Raw genomic sequence first — 18,706 nt, forward strand, 5'->3', positions numbered from 1 at the left:
GTGAGCCAGCCCTTGCCTTTGCACTTGCCCTTTGGAATAGTGGCAGGAGGTGTATCTATTCTCCACTGCCAGGAAATGGGGGCACGGTGGGGTTGCTCCAGGTGATGCTGGAGTGACAAATGTTAAGATCGGAAATATGTGCTGCTAGCTATCTGGTCCTGCTGTTAGCTCAGGATTTTTTGCTGGCCGCCGTCATTGAACACTTCTTCTGAAATTGCTAGATGTTTGGCTGTCATGCTAATTCTCATGCTCACTACTTTGAGTAAAGCTTAGTATGTACAGGCCAAATGTCGGGTGGCACCCGTCAGTTCAATAGAAAGCGGCACGTGTGTATGGCAGCCTCCTTCTTTTGAAGGGTCATGACTGAAAAAGGTCTGCCGACTGGATCCCGATCAGTGCTCTCAGCCAACTGCTGAGAGCACTGGGCGGAGTGTTCTGGCGGGGGGGAGGGGCAGCATCCCCTTCTCAGAGCACAATAGAACAGCAGGGGAGATCACTGTACTAACATCGGATTGTTAGTACGGCGGCTCTGACCCGAGCTGTCAGATTTATTTTTTTTTTTTTTATTAACAAAAAAAAAAACTAGTAGTATGTACAAGGCTTAACTGACCAAGAATTAAAACTTCTGAATTTATTGTCACTTTAGATATGACTAGTACAGATATGCAAATTAGAAGAGTCAGAGTGAAGTCCGAGGGTTAATCCCTGCCTCTCCCTACTCTGAGCCCTACCCCTGTCAGTCAGCTGTCAAATGCCAGAACCATTATTGATCTCCAGGGCTGTCTTTTGACAGGTGAATGTTGATCTCTCCGAACACCTCCTGGCCAACTAATACCAGGATTAAAAATTTACAGAGTTAGTTCACCGTTACCAAAAAACTGCCTATGCAGATAAGGGGCGTCTGTTAAAAAAAATAACAAAAAAAAAACAGCAGCTTTGACTAAAGTTGAAGAATGCCCTTGCTATAGGTGTAGACCATTGATGTATCTCATGAAGCCTGACCTGAAAACTCCTAGGATGTTGCTAAACAAGGCCCTGTTCACCGACACCATCACATGGGTGATCTCTTTTTTTTTTTTTTTTTTTTCTTTTTTTTTTGTATTTATTTTTTTTTTTATTCAAACCCCCCCATCACATGCACTTTCTCTATCCTGATGCAGTAGCTCTGAACTCAGAGTTTGAGAGCTCGCTCCTGTGATGGTGGAGGTGAGCATTAATAACTGGGCCTCACTTAGCAACATCCTGGAAGTATTCCAGTCAGGCTTCATGGGGTACGTGAATTGCCTACACCAGGCATGTCCAACCTGCGGCCCGGAACCTCAGGCAATGCGACCCACTGCCCCCTGACAATTTTTTTTTTTTTGCTGGGGAGGAAGGAAGTCAGGTCGGGGGCACGGCCACAGCAGCTTCCCAACTAACGGTAGGCAGAGGCTGCCTCAGAGGGGAGGGGAGCATGTGCAGTGTTTCTGACTCCTACCACCATGACCACTTCAAATCACTGAAGTGGTCATGGTGGTTAGAGTATTCCTTTATTATCTCTCAGAAGAAGTAAACCTCTGTATACTGATTCCATTTCATTTGATCATCCTCTAGTTGTGTTAAATTAGTGCGGGGGGCGCGGCGGCGCGGGAAGGGGCACGGCGGCATTTTATTACTTATATACCTTAACTATAGTATATATTTAATATGCGGCCCGAGAAAATTTCTCTACACTCATTGTAGCCCAGAGAAGCCAAAAGGTTGGACACCCATGGCCTACACCTATAGCAAGGGCATTACCCAACTTCAGTCAGGGCTGCACATTTTTCATCTACAGACCCCCTGATCTATGATCTACAAGGCAGTTTTTTAATAAAGGTCAACTATCCCTTTTATCCTGGGTTCACACTATTTCGAACACAGACATCGCATGTGATTTGCACCACGTTGCTGTGCAGATCACGTGCAGTGTCTGTGCAATGTGAATTCAGCATACAGTTGTATGGTTGAACTCGCATCCCATTCGCACGAAAATGCTGCAAGAACCTTTTTTTTCCCGTACTGGAATGAGATTGCATTCTTGTCCGAATTCACAGTTCGCACTGCAATCTGCAAACCGATCTGGCGGTGTCATTAACTTTTGTATTGACTTCCACAGCGGTTCGCAGAGAGCAGAGTGAACTGCCTGCAGGGAAGATGAGATGCAGAAAATAAAATTGCGCTGGTTCCCGCATATCGCAGTGGTGTGAACCCAGGCTAAATCATCCGAAATTTATTTTCCCTGATTATTGCCCTTCTGTCTTGGAGATGGGGGTACAGCCAGGGTTGCCTGCTTCATAAGCAAACAGGCATGCTCACCTAAAGCAGTGGTGCATGGTAACACCACAACTGTTTTATTGAGCAAATCAGATCTTCTGGCCTCCATCTCCCATCTAGGTTAGCCTAACCCTTCCTTTCCTTCACTGGGACCTAGGGGCTGGTAACTTCATCTTTGCATATCCAGTTTATTCATTTTCTTCTCTCTCTGCCTCAGTTCTGTGCCATGGTTTGTTCGTGCTGTGCAGTGCTGACTGTTGTTGGACATTATGTTCCGGGCATTATGATTTCCTACATAATACGTAAGATCTCCCATAATTGTTCTAGCATTTTTGTACGCACATACACACCTATGCCTGTGACTGCAGCACTCTATCTCCCTTACAGTACTCAGCGTCCTATTGTGGCCACTAGTTGTATACCGGGAGCTGATCCAGAGGATGTACACTGCTCTAGAACCTGTTCTGATGAAGATCGATTATACTATGAAGGGGGAGGACCTGCCTCGCTCACACAAGAGTAAGTGTTACTCTCTCAGAGGGTTTAAAGAGACGTGGGGGTTTTTAAAAAAAAAAAGAATAAACATTTTTACTCAGGTGGATGCAGCATTGTTCCCCCACCACTTCTGAGACTGAGAACTGAGCGATCAAAGACCGATGTTTGCTCAGTCTTCAGTGAGCAGAGGGACAGTCACTGATCTTCAGCTCTGCCCCTTCAGTGCTTAAAGCGGAGTTCCAGACCTTTTTGTGTTTATTAAAAGTCAGCAGCTACAAAAAGTGACTTTTAATAAACACTCACTCACCTGTCCCACGATTCAGCAATGCGGCCGCCCCAAGCCTCGATCTTCTACCTCTCCTCTGGGCGGCGCTGGCACCTCTGACGTATCCCAGAAGATTGCAGGCAGAGAAGAGGAGAATTTTTGCTCAGGCCGCCTAGGGTGAAAAGTGGGAGCGGGTGCCTGTCAAATCTAGGTATCCGCTACGCCCCCCCCCCCCCCCAAAAAATGACATGTCAGGGGGTCAGGAGCACTTAGAGAGGAAGTTCAACTTTTGGGTGGAACCCTGCTTGAAAGAGGTTGTATCCTAACGGATAGATGCGGGTTCTTAACCACCTCCTTCCCGAGCCTATTCTGACACTTCTGACAACTTTTTTTTTTTTGCTAGAAAATTACTTGGAACCCCCAAAAATACATATATATATATTTTTTTTTTTTTAGCAGAGACCCTATAGAATAAAATGGTGCGTGTTGCAATTTTATATGTCCCATGGTATTTTGCACAGCGGTTTTTCAAACGCAGTTTTTGCACAGTTTTTTTGTATAAGGTAAAAGATGATGTTACACCGAGTAAATAATTACCTAACATGTCATGCTTTAAAATTGCGTCAAACTATGGTGCGGTGGGTTGGCGGCGCTTTTTACATTTTATTTATTTTTTTTTACACTTTTTCTTTTTGTGCTAGCTTCCTCTCTCTAACTGTTCCTCTTTCTCTGTACAGGGCTCCCATTGCAGCCGGCCACATTGCTCCCGGCCTCCGCGATGGGACCAGAGACCCCCTTCCTCCACCTGCAGAAGTGATGAAGTGGCTAATTAGCCACACGGATCACTTCTGCATTAAAAGAGAATCGCCGGCTGAAAAAAAAAAAGGGTACGGGGATGATTCCTGAAGGTGCCAGCATCATCCCGGTTTAACCACTGAAACCCAAGGACACACAGGAAAATCCTTGGGTGGAAAGTGGTTAAACAGGCTCGCATTGGTACCAGTACTTTTATCCATGGGTTATGTTGTTTCTATTTCTGTGGATACAATGTATTCTTGATTACACTGTCCCTGTATTACTATGTTTGCTGTTATCATTACGATCTCACGTCCTGTCATTTGTGTGCCTGTATCTTGCTGCTATATTCAATAAACTACTATTCTGTTCGTTAACAGGTTGTAATCCAAAAAAAAAAAAAGATCCTGTTCATTTAAAGCAGTTTAAACAGCATAGTGCTTGTGTTGTCTAATTTTTCCCTTTCTATGCTGTAAAAAAACCTGGTTGATCCTGCTGCTGCTCCATGATACGGTGGTCTATTTATGTGCCTCCGTCATCCCTCTGTGTTAATGGGCATACACACTATAAGATTTTCTGAGGACTTTTTCCTTCAGATTTACCTTTTCTATGTAGTGCAAGGGCCTGCCAGATTGCATACAAATTGAAAGTGTTTAGGTTTGACCTCATATTATCTGGTTTTGGTAAGTCTAAAGGAAAAAGTCTTCAGAAAATCTTATAGTGTGTATGGCCCATTAGTCTTTCCTCTCTCCCCCTCCCTCCCTACCTGTCAGTTCCTAGTCCGTGAGTGATCGCTGAACCCACCCCTCCCCTCCCCTTCTGCTGCTTCTCTGGTGACAGAAAAGCCAGTGAATAGCATTACTGCCAGCTCCTTTTGTTATAATAAGGTTTAATACAGCATCAATGTTTCTTTTAAATGATGCAGCTAAATACATTATTTCAGCGCACCGCTGTACGGTTACGTGACCTCCCGCTGCTCTCCTCCCCCATCTAAAGACTACAGCGGGAGGGGCTGAGCGGACAGCACAGCGGGCACGTGTTCTCCCGGCTGACGTCAGAGGGGAATCTAAGCACCTCCCGCTGTAGTCCTTAGATCGGGGGAAGAGAGCGGCGGAAGCTCACGTGACCGCACAGCGGCACTCCGAAATAAGGTATTTATTAGCATCATTTTTTAAAAACATGGACACTGTGTACTATACCTTGTTATCACAGAGGGGCTGGCAGTAATGCTATTCACTGACTTTACAACCACCTTATTGGAGCTCTGGTCTTTGGAGAGCAACTGGCTCAGGCTCTCAGCAGCATCCTAAAAGCCCGTGCCAGCTGCCCGTCCAGACATCTTGGTGAACTGCCAGGATCTTTCCCAAACCTGGATCGGCTGAGTGACATCAGGCGACAACGGTTTTTAGCCCACTGTAGGCTGAAAACGGGTCACAGGTGAGCAGAACGAACTGCACTTCTGTTATCCATAGGAGAACTGCAGCCAAAATAGCTTTGACTTTAGTTCTCCTTTTAAAGTGTAATGAAGGTTGAGAAACATTAGCCATAAAACATTCAGGCTACGGTCACATGTGGGCGTAGCGGATCACGGAATCATTGCAAATCGCGGGACGCCTGTGGGATGCCCGTGATTTGCAATGGCACCCCAAACGCTGTGCGATGTTGCAGCGATTTCCGCCTACCGAATCGCGGTAACATCGCGCAAACAGAATTGCGGGACGCCTGACGCCCAAAAGAAGCTCTTGTACCTTTTTGCTCTTGTATGGGGCACTATTCCTCCCACTGACATCAATGATTGGGAACTATTCCTTCACTGACCCCAGCAGTGGGACATCATTTCTCCCGCTGACACCACCAATGGGGCACTATTCCTCCTAGTTTTCCCAATGATGGGGCACTATTCCTCCCACTGACACCAATGATAGGGCACTATTCCTCCCACTGATACCAATGATGGGGCACTATTCCTCCCACTGACACCAATGATGGGGCACTATTCCTCCCACTGAGACCAATGATGGGGCACTATTCTTCCCACTAACACCAATGATGGGGCACTATTCCTCCCACTGACACCAATGATGTGGCACTATTCCTTCCACTGATACCAATGATCGGGCACTATTCTTTCCACTGATATCAACAATTGGGCACTAATCCTCCCACTGATATCAATGATGGGGCACTATTCCTCCCACTGACACCAATGATGGGACATTATTCCTCCCACTGACACCAATGATGGGACATTATTCCTCCCACTGACACCAATGATGGGACATTATTCCTCCCACTGACACCAATGATGGGACATTATTCCTCCCACTGACACCAATGATGGGGCACTATTCCTCCCACTGACACCAATGATGGGACATTATTCCTCCCACTGACACCAATGATGGGGCAATATTCCTCCCACTGACACCAATGATGGGGCAATATTCTTCCCACTGACACCAATGATGGGGCACTATTCCTCCCACTGACACCAATGATGGGGCACTATTTCTCCCACTGACACCAATGATGGGGCACTATTCCTCCCACTGATACCAATGATGGGACACTATTCCTCCCACTGATACCAATGATGGGACACTATTCCCCCCCACTGATACCAATGATGGGGCACTATTCCTCCCACTGACACCAATGATGGGGCAATATTCTTCCCACTGACACCAATGATGGGGCACTATTCCTCCCACTGACACCAATGATGGGGCACTATTCCTCCCACTGACACCAATGATGGGGCACTATTTCTCCCACTGACACCAATGATGGGGCACTATTCCTCCCACTGATACCAATGATGGGGCACTATTCCTCCCACTGACACCAATGATGGGGCACTATTTCTCCCACTGACACCAATGATGGGGCACTATTCCTCCCACTGATACCAATGATGGGACACTATTCCTCCCACTGACACCAATGATGGGGCACTATTCCTCCCACTGATACCAATGATGGGGCACTATTCCTCACACTGACACCAAGGATGGGACACTATTCCTCCCACTGATACCAATGATGGGGAACTATTCCTCCCACAGACACCAATGATGGGGCACTATTCCTCCCACTAACACCAATGATGGGGCACTATTCCTTCTACTGACACCAATGATGGGGCACTATTCCTCCCACTGATTTCAATGATGGGGCGCTATTCCTCCCACTGATTGCAATGATGGGGCACTGTTCCTCCCACAAAAACAAAGACATTTGCTCTTGCAGTGCATTCCGTGTTCAGCTTTAACAGAGTTCCTGCTTAGCATACCATTTGCAGTCAGCCTTTGTGATTCAGCAATATTGCCCTCTATCTCTCTCACTCTCTCTCTCCTCTCTTAGAGAGACAAGTGAAAAAGGAGCAGGAGGAAGGAGAGGAGCCTACAGCAGAGACAGACAGCGAGAGTGAGATTGAGCTCTCCGGCTTCTCTCCAGAGGTAAGTAATCCCATCATGGATTCCAACTGCAAAGAAAATTAAACATGAATAAGCTCATTTAAAATTATTAATGTCCATTGCGGTGTTCTGTGAGGCTTCTAAAAAGAAAAATAAGAGCTGCTATAGCTGACTTGTATTAGAGGTGTTCCTGGGCTTGCATCTCTTTGATGGAAGCAAAAAAATATCTGTTGATAACTTCCTTTCCTCCCTGCCTTTGATCACTGTGATCAGTGCCATTGTTCCAAGCTATCTCTGTGGACTACAGTACTTTACTCCCTGGGTGTGGAGAGGGGGAGATGTTCTGTAGTCCTAACACACTCAATCAAGCTATAGATTATACAATTTTCTTTCTGGAAAGAAGGAAAATTGCTTGATTCACCATCAACAATGACTCCCTCAGCACCATTGTATTCTGCCGGCAGTGAGCCTTCCCTGCCACAATGATTACTGCTAGTGGCTATAGCCGCCAACAGTGATTGCATGCAGAAAATCCAACAGGCTAGTTGTACTGAAGTCGATATATGAATCGACTTCAGTACAACCAGCCTGCCCATACATGGATTGAATCTTGGCCGGTCCATGCTGAATCGGCTGAGGTTCAAACCATCTATAGGGGCTTTATTGTCCTAGGGCAGTGTTGGCGAACCTTGGCACCCCAGATGTTTTGGAACTACATTTCCCATGATGCTCAACTACAATGCAGAGTGCATGAGCATCATGGGACATGTAGTTCCAAAACATCTGGGGTGCCAAGGTTCGCTATCACTGTCCTAGGGTGTAAATGCTGTTTTTCCATGGATACAGTATGGTGACTGAGTGTTGTCACCTTAGAACAGGAAGCATGGTAGGGTCACCAGGTGAAAATAAAGGATAAAAACAAAATGCATTAAAAAAGAAAATGAAAGCAGGCAAAACATCTAAGGACTAGTACGTTGTAATAAAATTAATTTTTGTCCTTGGGATTAGGTAGGCTTTAAAGAAGATGTTAAATCAGAATATGACTCTAGGTCCCCATGTCTACTGTGCTACACCTGTTATTTAAAAGCAGGGTAAGATGCTATCCTGTCATGCACTGAGCGCTCCTCCAGATTCTGCTGGCAAGCTGGTCCCTGCTAATTGGTGCCTCTGTCCCACACAGAGCTGGAGCAGTAAGCCGGGAATAGAGGTGATCAATGTGCCAATAAAGTATGTAAACACCTTAACTTTTTCCTTTTTCCTTTTTAAGGTCCAGTAGGATAAAGAAGCAGAATAAATAATGTCACAATTTGGTTGGCTTCATTCAGGTGGAGTGTATTACAGTATACACCTGCGTGAGAGCCATGTTTACCTGCATGGAGATGCACAGGTATGCCATGCATTCCTGTGCAGGCAGTCCCGTTGATGTCAATTGGGACACAACGGCCACATGGGCACAGCTGACAACACAGACGCTGTGTTTGCAGTACTTTTCCCTGTTTTGATTGATGCTGTGTATGCTGAGCTAGTATCATTGACGGCACCCCCCAGCAGGTGTGTGCTTAAGACCAGCTCCGTAACTAATAATGCGGGGGGAGGGGGGGCTCAACAATGTCTGAAAGACCTACAATACATCAGTAGAGGGGGCGGTAACAACTAGGTTTAGCTTGAGCTCTGCAGTAAGTACTGCACAGACAGTACTGGCACAGCTAAAGATGGGATTTTATGTAGTATTCAACGTTCCAATTGAGCAGGGATATGCAAACTGTGGCCCTCCAGCTGTTGCAAAACTGCAAGTCCCATCATGCCTCTGCCTCTGGGTGTCATGCTTGTGGCTGTCAGTCTTGCTATGCATCATGGGACGTGTAGTTCTGCAACATCTGGAGGACCACAGTTTGCATATACCTGCAATAGAGGATTATTATTTTTTATTTTTTTTGTAGAAGTTGTATGAGTTGACTTGTTACCCAATTTAAATGTTTCTTTCCAGATGGATGTGCGGATCACAGCCTTGGCTCTTTCTATTACTGACTCAGAGCTATCAGATGAAGAGGCCTCTATACTGGAGAGTGGAGGGTTTTCTGTATCCAGAGCAACTACACCACAGCTGACCGACGTGTCAGAAGGTGAGATAATACATCTTACACAACAGAGTGGGCAAAATCATTTAAAGCTAAACTCCAGGCAGATCTAGGAAAATATATATACTGTATATTATATGCTGTAGATGTGTGTATTTCTAAAAGCAGCTTGTATTAATTAATTGTAGTCTCAGCAGCCTTCAGAACCGGTATCCTGAGCTGGCTGGTAATTTGCAGACCTTCATTGAGAGCTGACAGCTGCACAGATATAAACTTATTAGCAGACATTTTGGAGTGCTAGCTCTTAGGTAGAACTTACATTTTTTTTTTTTTTTTAACCACTTTAGCTCCTGAATGTTTTCCCTCTTTAATGACCAGGCCATTTTTTGATATTTAGCACTGTGCTAATTTAGGCCAATGACAGCGCGGGTCAGCAGGGCAAACCCAGAAGAGAGGCCGCAGTGTACAGGTGTGTCTCCTAGCCTGGCTGTACCGTCCATCCGCACTAAATGTACTGTGGGCGGGCGGAAAGCGGTTAAACTTTAAAATAGCTGACTGGTTTACTATAATGCAGAACTTTAGCTTCGAGGTGAACCCCAACCTTCCTCCCCACCTCGAAACCCCCTTAAATCTTTTTATTTTTTTTTGCTTATCATTACCCTCTTACATATTTTCTTTTTTCTGCAGTCTTCAGGTTGGTTCATTTAGGTCTGGGGTCCTTCCTAGGTGGCATTAGTGAGCTGCCTCAGTCTGTTCAGGAGCACTGTGCGCCCCCTGGCTGTGTGATGATGCTTCACCATGAGATTTAAGTCTTAAGACTGAAGCGCCACACCATAATTTTCAAGTCCAGAGATTTTTTTTTTTTTTTTCAATTCTTTATTTTTCATCACAAGGCATCAATACAGAGACCGTATAGCAAAACATCAGAAATGCACATTACTGGAGGACTTCTATCTCTTGGTACAGCCAGGCTGTTGATCCACTTTGCCACTGAGGTGAATTTAGATTTAAGTCTCTTTCCTAAGATGACTTGATGAACTAAGGTTATCTTCAGGACACTCTCCTCCGTATCCTCTTTCTTGACTGCTGACACCCGTCCACTGACTATCCTGCTCTTGGGGTGGCCCCCCTCAGGTCAGGCCCCTTGACACAAGCAAAAAGAACAAAAAAGGGCGCACCGACCTAGCGCATTATCCTCAATAAAAGGCTTTATTTAAATAACATAAAAAATGGCTACTCACAGACGTAGATAAAAGTAAAGCATATCAAGCTGGATTGCTCGAAAGTCCGTGTTTTAGTCCATATGGTTGTCCATGATGAGATGACTGACGCGTTTCGAGGCCTAGCCTCTTCCTCAGAGCCACCAAACACAAGCCCATGTACTTTCAATACTGTTTTTCTAGGGTCTCCAGTGTCTCCCCCTCAGTCAGCTCTCCTGGACCTCTGGGTTTAGCTCCGTTCCTCTGGCCCTCAGGTCCACCCTCCTGAGGCCAAGTGCCACTGCTACAGAGGAGGAGGCAGCCATCACCCTCCCTCCGGGACTCCGCTCCCCAGCCAAAGACCCTGCAGCACATGTACTCCTGGCTTTTATACAGTATCCCAGAATGCACAGAGGCAACCTGCCCCTGCCAATCACCAGGACTGTACCAAAGCCTATGCATCCATTTGTCAGGTTTCCTCCCACTGTCCAACATGCCTCCCTATTGGACCAGCGTGAAACACTCTCTAGACCTAACGAATCACATACCGAGCACAATGAGCAGACCTCACTAACAGAACCTGCTCTCCATAAAGCAGAGAGCAATATAGATTTGCCTGCTGCTCCTCTGATAGGCAGACAGAGCCAACAACTATACTCTCTCACTAGCACCTACCTAGGAGGGTGCTACAATAGTAATATCTATTGAGGTAGCCTATGAGGTATTTAGATTAAGACTTTGAAATAAGATTACATCTGGACTTGGACATCACTGTGTGGCACTTTAATCCTAGATTTACCCTCAACACAACTCAGGGTGATTATGGAAATCCTTTACCAACATCATACCACTGAATGATCCAATGGCTCCCGCTGCTACCTGAGTCTCCTGTGAGACCAGGAAGAGGGGAGAATGGAGATGCAGGAAGGCACAGTGCTGAATCCAGAGAGGGCTTGGGTAAGTGTTCAGGGAATGCATTTAGGTAAATAAAACATTTTAACTTTAGAACCACTTTACCGCTGCTCACTAGAGTTCTACTGCGGCAAAGTGGCTCTTGTAGGTCTGACGACATAGACCTACGTCGCCAGACACTCCCCTTGGCTCGCTCCCGCTGTATTCAGTCAAAGCGGGAGTCGGGCCAGGGGAGGAGCGGGGGCAATCGCCGCTGCTCTTCCCCAATCGTCGGGGAATCGAGTCTGGAGATCCGCCCGCTTGTGTAAACACAAGCAGGCAGATCTCCTAAGTGACAGGCAGGGTCAGATTGCAGGGTTCAGCATAGCTGAACCTGCGATCTGTCCCTGTGTCACTCAGTCACCTCCCCCCACACACATCAGTAAGCACCAGGCATACATTAACCCCTCCCTCTCCAATAAAATTAACCCCTCCCCTGCCAGTGTCATTTTTGCAGTAACCGTGCATATGTATAGCACTGATTACTGTAGTAATGTCACTGGTACCCCTAAAAGTGTCAAAAATGTCAGTCAAGGGTCCGATTTGTCCGCCGCAATGTCGCAGTCCCGCAAAAAAAATCGCAGATCGCCGCCATTACATGTTAAAACTTAGTTAGTAAACGCAATAACTTTTGCGCAAACCAATCAAAATACGCTTATTGCAATTTTTTTTTTTTTTTTTTTTTTTTTACCAAAAATATGTAGCAGAAAACAAATTGGCCTAAAATGATAAAAAAAATTTGATTTTTACATTTTTTTGGGGGGAAATTTCATATAAAAAAATGTGAAAAATATTGTTATTTTTTCAAAATTGTCGCTCTTTTTTTGTTTATAGCGCAAAAAGTAAAAATCGTATAGGTGATCAAATACCACCAAAAGAAAGCTCTGTTTGTGGTAAAAAAAGGACGTGAATTTCGTTTGGGTACGGCGTTGCACAACCGCGCAATTGTCAGTTAAATTCGCACAGTGCCGAATCGCAAAAAGTGGCCCAGACGTAAGACAGCAAAATCCTCCGGTGGTAAATAATAAATAAATGTATAAATAAATAAATGTAATAAAACTCCAGGGTTCCAGCACGTATAACTTTCTTTAGCACATAGTAGGGGACGTGTCCATTACAGCCTGGGCTCATTGAAGGTGGGTTGGATGATACTGGCCATTATTCAACCTGGAAGACCAGCAGCACTGTACCTCTGAGCAGTAGGTTTGCAGGAAGTAGTGCCTGGGATGAGAATAGTATTGCAGTAAAAGTTGCCTTTTTTATTGTCACAGGTGCTAGGTAGCAATGTAAAAGGATAGAATTCTGCTTACTGTATCTGGAACATTTATTGTTTTCCTTGCTTATAGATTTGGACCAGCCGAGCGCTGTGCCTGAAGACACTGTTCCTGCCACTGATTCTCCACTTTGGTTGGGACACCATACAGGAGACGGGAAACACTTGCCAGCTGCTGAGACCTCCCTTTTACCGACTCAAACTCTGTCCCTGACCCTAGAAGAGTTGTTGCCCACACTGACCTCCCCGCTTCACTTTGTCAACACTCATTTCAACGGAAGGGGCCAAGCCGCAGGACTGGAGATTGAAATCCAGGCCCGGAGCCAGGAAGACACCCTGCAGAGCCCAGTAGCACCTCATGGCCGTCCGGTACTTTCACGTCCTGAAAGTCAAGAATCTGGAGGAGACGGGGAAGATTTCGAGCTCCTGGAGCAGGGAGAGTTGGATCTGCTGAAAGAGGAGGTGGAGGAAGCTGAAAAGCACCTAGCTGCCATTAGTTCCTCCTCTCCAGCCTCTTCTCATCTACAGCCAGAAGACAAGGCTTCCTAGGCCAGAGAAGCACTCAGAGAAAGCTTGTCCCTTTTCCTCGTAACTTCTCTGTCACTCAAAGGTTTATACACCGCTGTTCATGCTGCCCCCTGCGGGATGAAAGCGGTGTACACACACTGAGCATTGGCTAAAAGCACAGAATATCACCAGTTTTCTCTAAGGAGGAATGGTTTTTATCCAAACAATCCACCTCTGCCTTTTTAATTTAATCCCGTGAATTTGCATATAGTGTTATTACATGCCTATTACATACTATTCTGTTTTTTTTTTTTTTTTTTTTAACAAAATCCCTAATAATCCAGCCAGCTGGCTTCATGACTGGGAACCTCACCAACCCAATTACTTGGTGATCTGACTCGGTTTCATGGAAGAGCGTTGTGCTGGCTGCATGAGGTTTTATTCTGGCTATTGTTTATCAAGTTCTGTAGGTAGCAAATGTCCTCAAATGAATTGTCATAAATGTTCCTCCTGTATTCATCTATTTTAATGGGAAGAGAGGCCAAAAACATGACCGCTGCAATAATGGAAGTGTACGTTGGCACTTCTTTACCCTTTTTTTGTCCGTTCTTTGTATTGTTAAGCCGGTATTGGAGACAGTAGAAATGCAGCATGATAGGGCTCTGTGTTATGACTCTTTAGGAATATCGCAAGCTTCATTTTAGGTGCATTTCTGCCACATCCAAGTGAACTGAGAAGAGATGAAAGTGGAATGGAAGGAGTTACGGATGTTTGCATTTAGGCTCCCAATAGATTTCAATGGTTAAATGCTTGTTTTTGCCTAGGGCAGTGACGGCAAACCTTGGCACCCCGGATGTTTTGGAACTACATTTCCCATGATGCTCATGCACTGTACAGTGTAAATAAGCATCATGGGAAATGTAGTTCCAAAATATCTGGGGTGCCAAGGTTCACCATCAGTGGCCTAGGGTATCACTGAAAAGCACTTTTACTTACTGTCTCCTTCTCCCCCCCAGGCACCAGGAACTCTCCTCTTCCCTTCTAGCTCCTGGCTCGTTGTCCTCACTTAAGCCTCGTACACACGCACCGATTGTTGGCCGTAAATTTTCGGCCAACGTCCGATTGGCCGATTGTAGGCTTGTTAGTATGATGCTTCCGACAACCGACTGCGACTTTTCGGCCGAACAAAATCTGTTGTGCATGCTATAAAATTTTTGTTGGCCGTCAACAGAACGGCCGATTGTTCGTCAGTCAGTACAGATTTCAGCCGACAAAAATCAGATGAGCAAGACTGGGCATGCTCAGAGAAGAAAAAACACACGAAAAGTAAACCATCACATGACATCACTTCTGAAGTTGGTTGTTGTTGGCCGAAAAAATTAGTGTGCAGTCTAGAGCACATTCCAACCAACACAACAACACTGGACAAAAGTCGGCCAACAATCGGTGCGTGTGTACGAGGCTTTAGGCAAGCCATACATGAATTATTATTTTTTTTAACTCCATTCCCCTATCCACACACTCGATGTGGATGAGGAAATCACTCCCATTTCCAATCAGTTATTGCATCCTGACAGTAAGGAGCCTCCCCTGCCGTCAGAACACACTGCTTAGTGCCACTGGGTATAGCTGGCAGTACTGATCGTTCGGGAAAAACCCAACAGCCTGCCCATACATAAATTGAAATTCGGCCTGTCCCTGCTGAAGCAGCCAAAATTCGATCCATGTGTGTCCGCCTTTACAATACTCAATTGTTGGTTCTGCATCGTTAGTAATGATGCCAGAGTAAGATCAACAGACAGAGCATCAAAATAGGTGCTTTGGGGGACTAAAGCCAGCAGGAGTGAGGAATGAGGTAAGCAAATCTACTTTGTAATGGTACCCTAGGCAAAAACGACCATTTATCCCTTGAAGCGCCAGCCTGTCACCTCACTAGGAACCAGTGATGTCACTCAGTCACTTTAGGCCACATTCTTTAAAACTTTGGTGTGGCCCATGATTTCTATTGTATACATTGGTGACTTGTACATCTTAAAGGATAGTTCCAAAAAGTTCTTTCTTTTCTCTATTGTTTATCAGCACAGAGTGCCCTCAAATTGCATCCTGCCAGACACAGCAGGGATTCTTGCCCAGTTATTGTTTAAAGTGCATGGCATAATAAAGACTGAAAATAGTGACCCTATAAGGGAGTAATAGTATTTGTAGGTTGTGCTGCAGAATCCTATTTTACCACTAGATGCTGCTGTGGTTGAAATTTAAAATTGCAGATTGTCGTCCCAAGAAAAGAGTTGTTGGAAAGTATATGTATAATAATATATTATTATATAGGATTTATATAGCGCCAACAGTTTGTGCATTGCTTTACAAAATGAAGGCAGACATTACAGTTACAATACAATTTGGTATAAGAGAGATCACTGGGCCCTGCTCATTATTAAAGAGGAAGTAAACTCTTAACTTTTTTTTTTTTTCTTTTTTTTCCCTGCAAAGTAAATGCATTGCATACTAGCACATTATTTGACACTTACCTGCAACAAAGCCTTTGTTGTCCCTGCTGCCGGCCACATCCATCTTCACCCTTCTTCTTTCCGGGTCTGCGGACTCCGGCTGTATTACTGGCCGGAGCCGCATGACGTCACTCACGGCACAGGGCTCTGAAGAAACGGCACGGGCAGCCGTTTCTTCAGAGTGCATGCACCGATGGCGTCATCGGCTGCATGCAATGTAAATATCTCCTAAACAGTGCATGTTTAGGAGATATTTACAGCACCTATAGGTAAAAGTCATCAAAGTGGGTTTACAACCACTTTAATATTATTTGGCATTTATATGGTGCCATCAATTTACACAAAGCTTTACATACTATCAATCCATCTCAGTCCCTGCCCTCAAGGAGCTTACAGTCTAAAGTCCTTATCTCATGAGCTCACATACTAGGTGGCAATTTATACAGGAGCCAATTGACCTACCAACATGTGTGGGAGGAAACCCATAAAAGCACAGGGAGAACATGCAGTTTCCATGCAGATTGTGTGCTGACCAGGATTCAAAGAGGATACCAGTACTCAAAAGGCAGAAGTCCGAACCACTGGGCTTTCTGGTTATACTACATAGAATATCCCAAAAGTGGAATTTCCAGTTATCCTGGTAATACCTCTAACTTGATCCTGGTAGGATAGTGTCTGATACCGACTCAGCAATCGGACCGTACATTACCAATACCAGCACACTGCAAATATATTCTATGATTTCCTTGAGCTTTTCTCATTTGGCTCGACTCCTGTTAAGATAAATTTATTCTCAGATTTCCGTCTGCTGGTGAAGGAATATGTGCTGATAAATCCTCTGTGAATAAGCTATGATGTCTGTAAAGGCAGGACAAGTCCCCTCCTGTCACCGGGAAGTGGCCGCTTCTGAAATGTTTAGACAAAATTAAATCCTTAAAAAATGTTCTTAAATTGGAGCTCTAATATTTATTACATAATTATTTTTAGTTATCTAAATTAAGGTGAAATATTTAGCTTTTTTGGAACTGCTGTACCTTCTTGTATATGTATATAATTAGAGACTGAAAATGTATTTTGTGTTATGCAGATCACCAGTGTTTTGGCTCCAAGACTTCCTTAAAGGAAAATTCTACCTTTTGCAAAAGAAAATAATAAATGCACCGATGTTACAAAAAAGCCATAATGTGCATTTATAGATTGATTTTTTTTTTTTTGCATTTGAGCCTGCAAAGCATTGCAAGCATGATCAGTACATTGCAGGTGCAATGCTCAGGCTCCAACAGAATATTCTTCCAGCTCCAGTCCGTATTTTGGACCTTCAGCTATGGGGCTGGGTGAAGTATCAGTGAGCTGGCAGTGCGGTGCTGTTACTCACTTGTGCTCCATTGGGAACCACAGTCTTTCTGCCTTGATGGAAGATGGGACTTGTAGTCTTTTCCCAACTCGTCAAGAATGAAGAATCACGCACAACCACTCTAAATGTAAAATTTGACAGAAGCCAGCAGGGAGAAGAACCCCAAATTCTGTAGGTGGGGAGCGGGGGAGGCTGTGTTCTCTGACCATGTTTCATGTTAAATATAATGTTCGCCTCCAACCAAAGGTTTTCTTTTAACCACTTAAGCCCCGGAGGATTTGGCTGCTAAACGACCAGGGGGTATTTTGCGATTCAGCACTGCGTGACTTTAACGGACAATTGCGCGGTCGTGCGACGCTGTACCTAAACGAATTTGGCGTCCTTTTTTTCCCACAAACAGAGCTTTCTTTTGGTGGTATTTGATCACCTGTGCGATTTTTTGATCACGCGCTATAAACAAAAAAAAGAGCGTCAATTTTGCAAAAATAACAATATTTTTCACATTTTTTTATATGAAATTCCCCAAAAAAAAAATGTAAAAATCAAAATTTTTTAACATTTTCGGCCAATTTGTTTTATCCTACCTATGTTTGGTAAAAAAAATCGCAAAAAGCGTATTTTTATTGGTTTGCGCAAAAGTTATCGCGTTTACTAACAAAGGGAAAGATTTCTGTCATTTTTGTTGTTTTTTTTTTTTAACGCGTAATGGCGGCGATCTGCGTTTTTTTTTTTTTTTTATGCCGTACTGCGACATTGGGGCGGACAGATCGGACCCTTGACTGACATTTTTGACACTTTTGGGGTTACCAGTGACATTTCTACAGTAATCAGTGCTATACATATGCACTGTTACTGTAAAAATACACTGGTAGTGAAGGGGTTAACTTTATTTGGGAGGGAGGGGCTGTGTGTGTCCCTAGGGGCGTGCTTTCTACTGTGATTGGCTGTGGCTTGAGCTGTAAGGACACTGATCAACGGATCTACATACTAGATCCGTGTGATCAGTGTCTTTACACTGAGGAGAATGACAGGCAGCTTGTTTACACAAGCTGCCTGACTTTCTCCCTCTCCCCCGCCGATCGCAGAGTGGCCGGCGGACATCGGGTCCGCCAGTCACACGCGCGGGGGGGTCCGTGACCGCGCGGGAGCGCGCCGGCGGCGGCACGCGCTCGCTCCCCAGACCCTCCCAGGCTAGTGACGTACCGCTACGTCACTCTGCCTGTGAGGGGCTGACCGCCGCAGTATATAGTCGTGCGGCGGTCGGCAAGCGGTTAAAGAGGTTGTAAACCCATAAAATTTTTAATTTTTTTTTGGCAACCTGAAAGAGAAACGCATAATGAGCTAGTATGCATACTAGCTCATTATGAAATACTTACCTTAGAACGAGCCCCCGCCGTGCCGCCCGCTTACCCCCGGGATCGCGGCATCCGGTCATCTGATTGGCCGGAGCCGCGGTGACGTCACTCCTGCACACGCATGCGGGAGCCGACGGTCACGGCACGGAGCTCTGAAGGAACGGCACCAGCAGCCGTTCCTTCAGAGCGCATGCGCCAGTGATGTCACTGGCTGCA

At 45.2% G+C, this 18,706-nt stretch overlaps 1 protein-coding gene across 1 annotated transcript in view; it reads left to right on the top strand.

Annotated features, from left to right (window-relative positions):
• Positions 1–14,119, top strand: part of RETREG2 (reticulophagy regulator family member 2) — a 28,487-nt gene extending 14,368 nt beyond the window's left edge. Inside the window, exons 5-9 of the mRNA XM_082261012.1 lie at positions 2,513–2,597; positions 2,683–2,814; positions 7,214–7,308; positions 9,254–9,389; positions 12,841–14,119. Coding sequence (XP_082117138.1) covers positions 2,513–2,597; positions 2,683–2,814; positions 7,214–7,308; positions 9,254–9,389; positions 12,841–13,316 — 924 coding nt within the window. The 3' untranslated portion in view covers positions 13,317–14,119. The remainder of the gene's footprint in view (positions 1–2,512; positions 2,598–2,682; positions 2,815–7,213; positions 7,309–9,253; positions 9,390–12,840) is intronic.
• The last annotated feature ends 4,587 nt before the right edge of the window (positions 14,120–18,706 follow it).

Source organism: Pelophylax lessonae, assembly GCF_965119305.1.
Source record: "Pelophylax lessonae genome assembly, chromosome: 6".
NCBI lineage: Eukaryota > Metazoa > Chordata > Amphibia > Anura > Ranidae > Pelophylax > Pelophylax lessonae.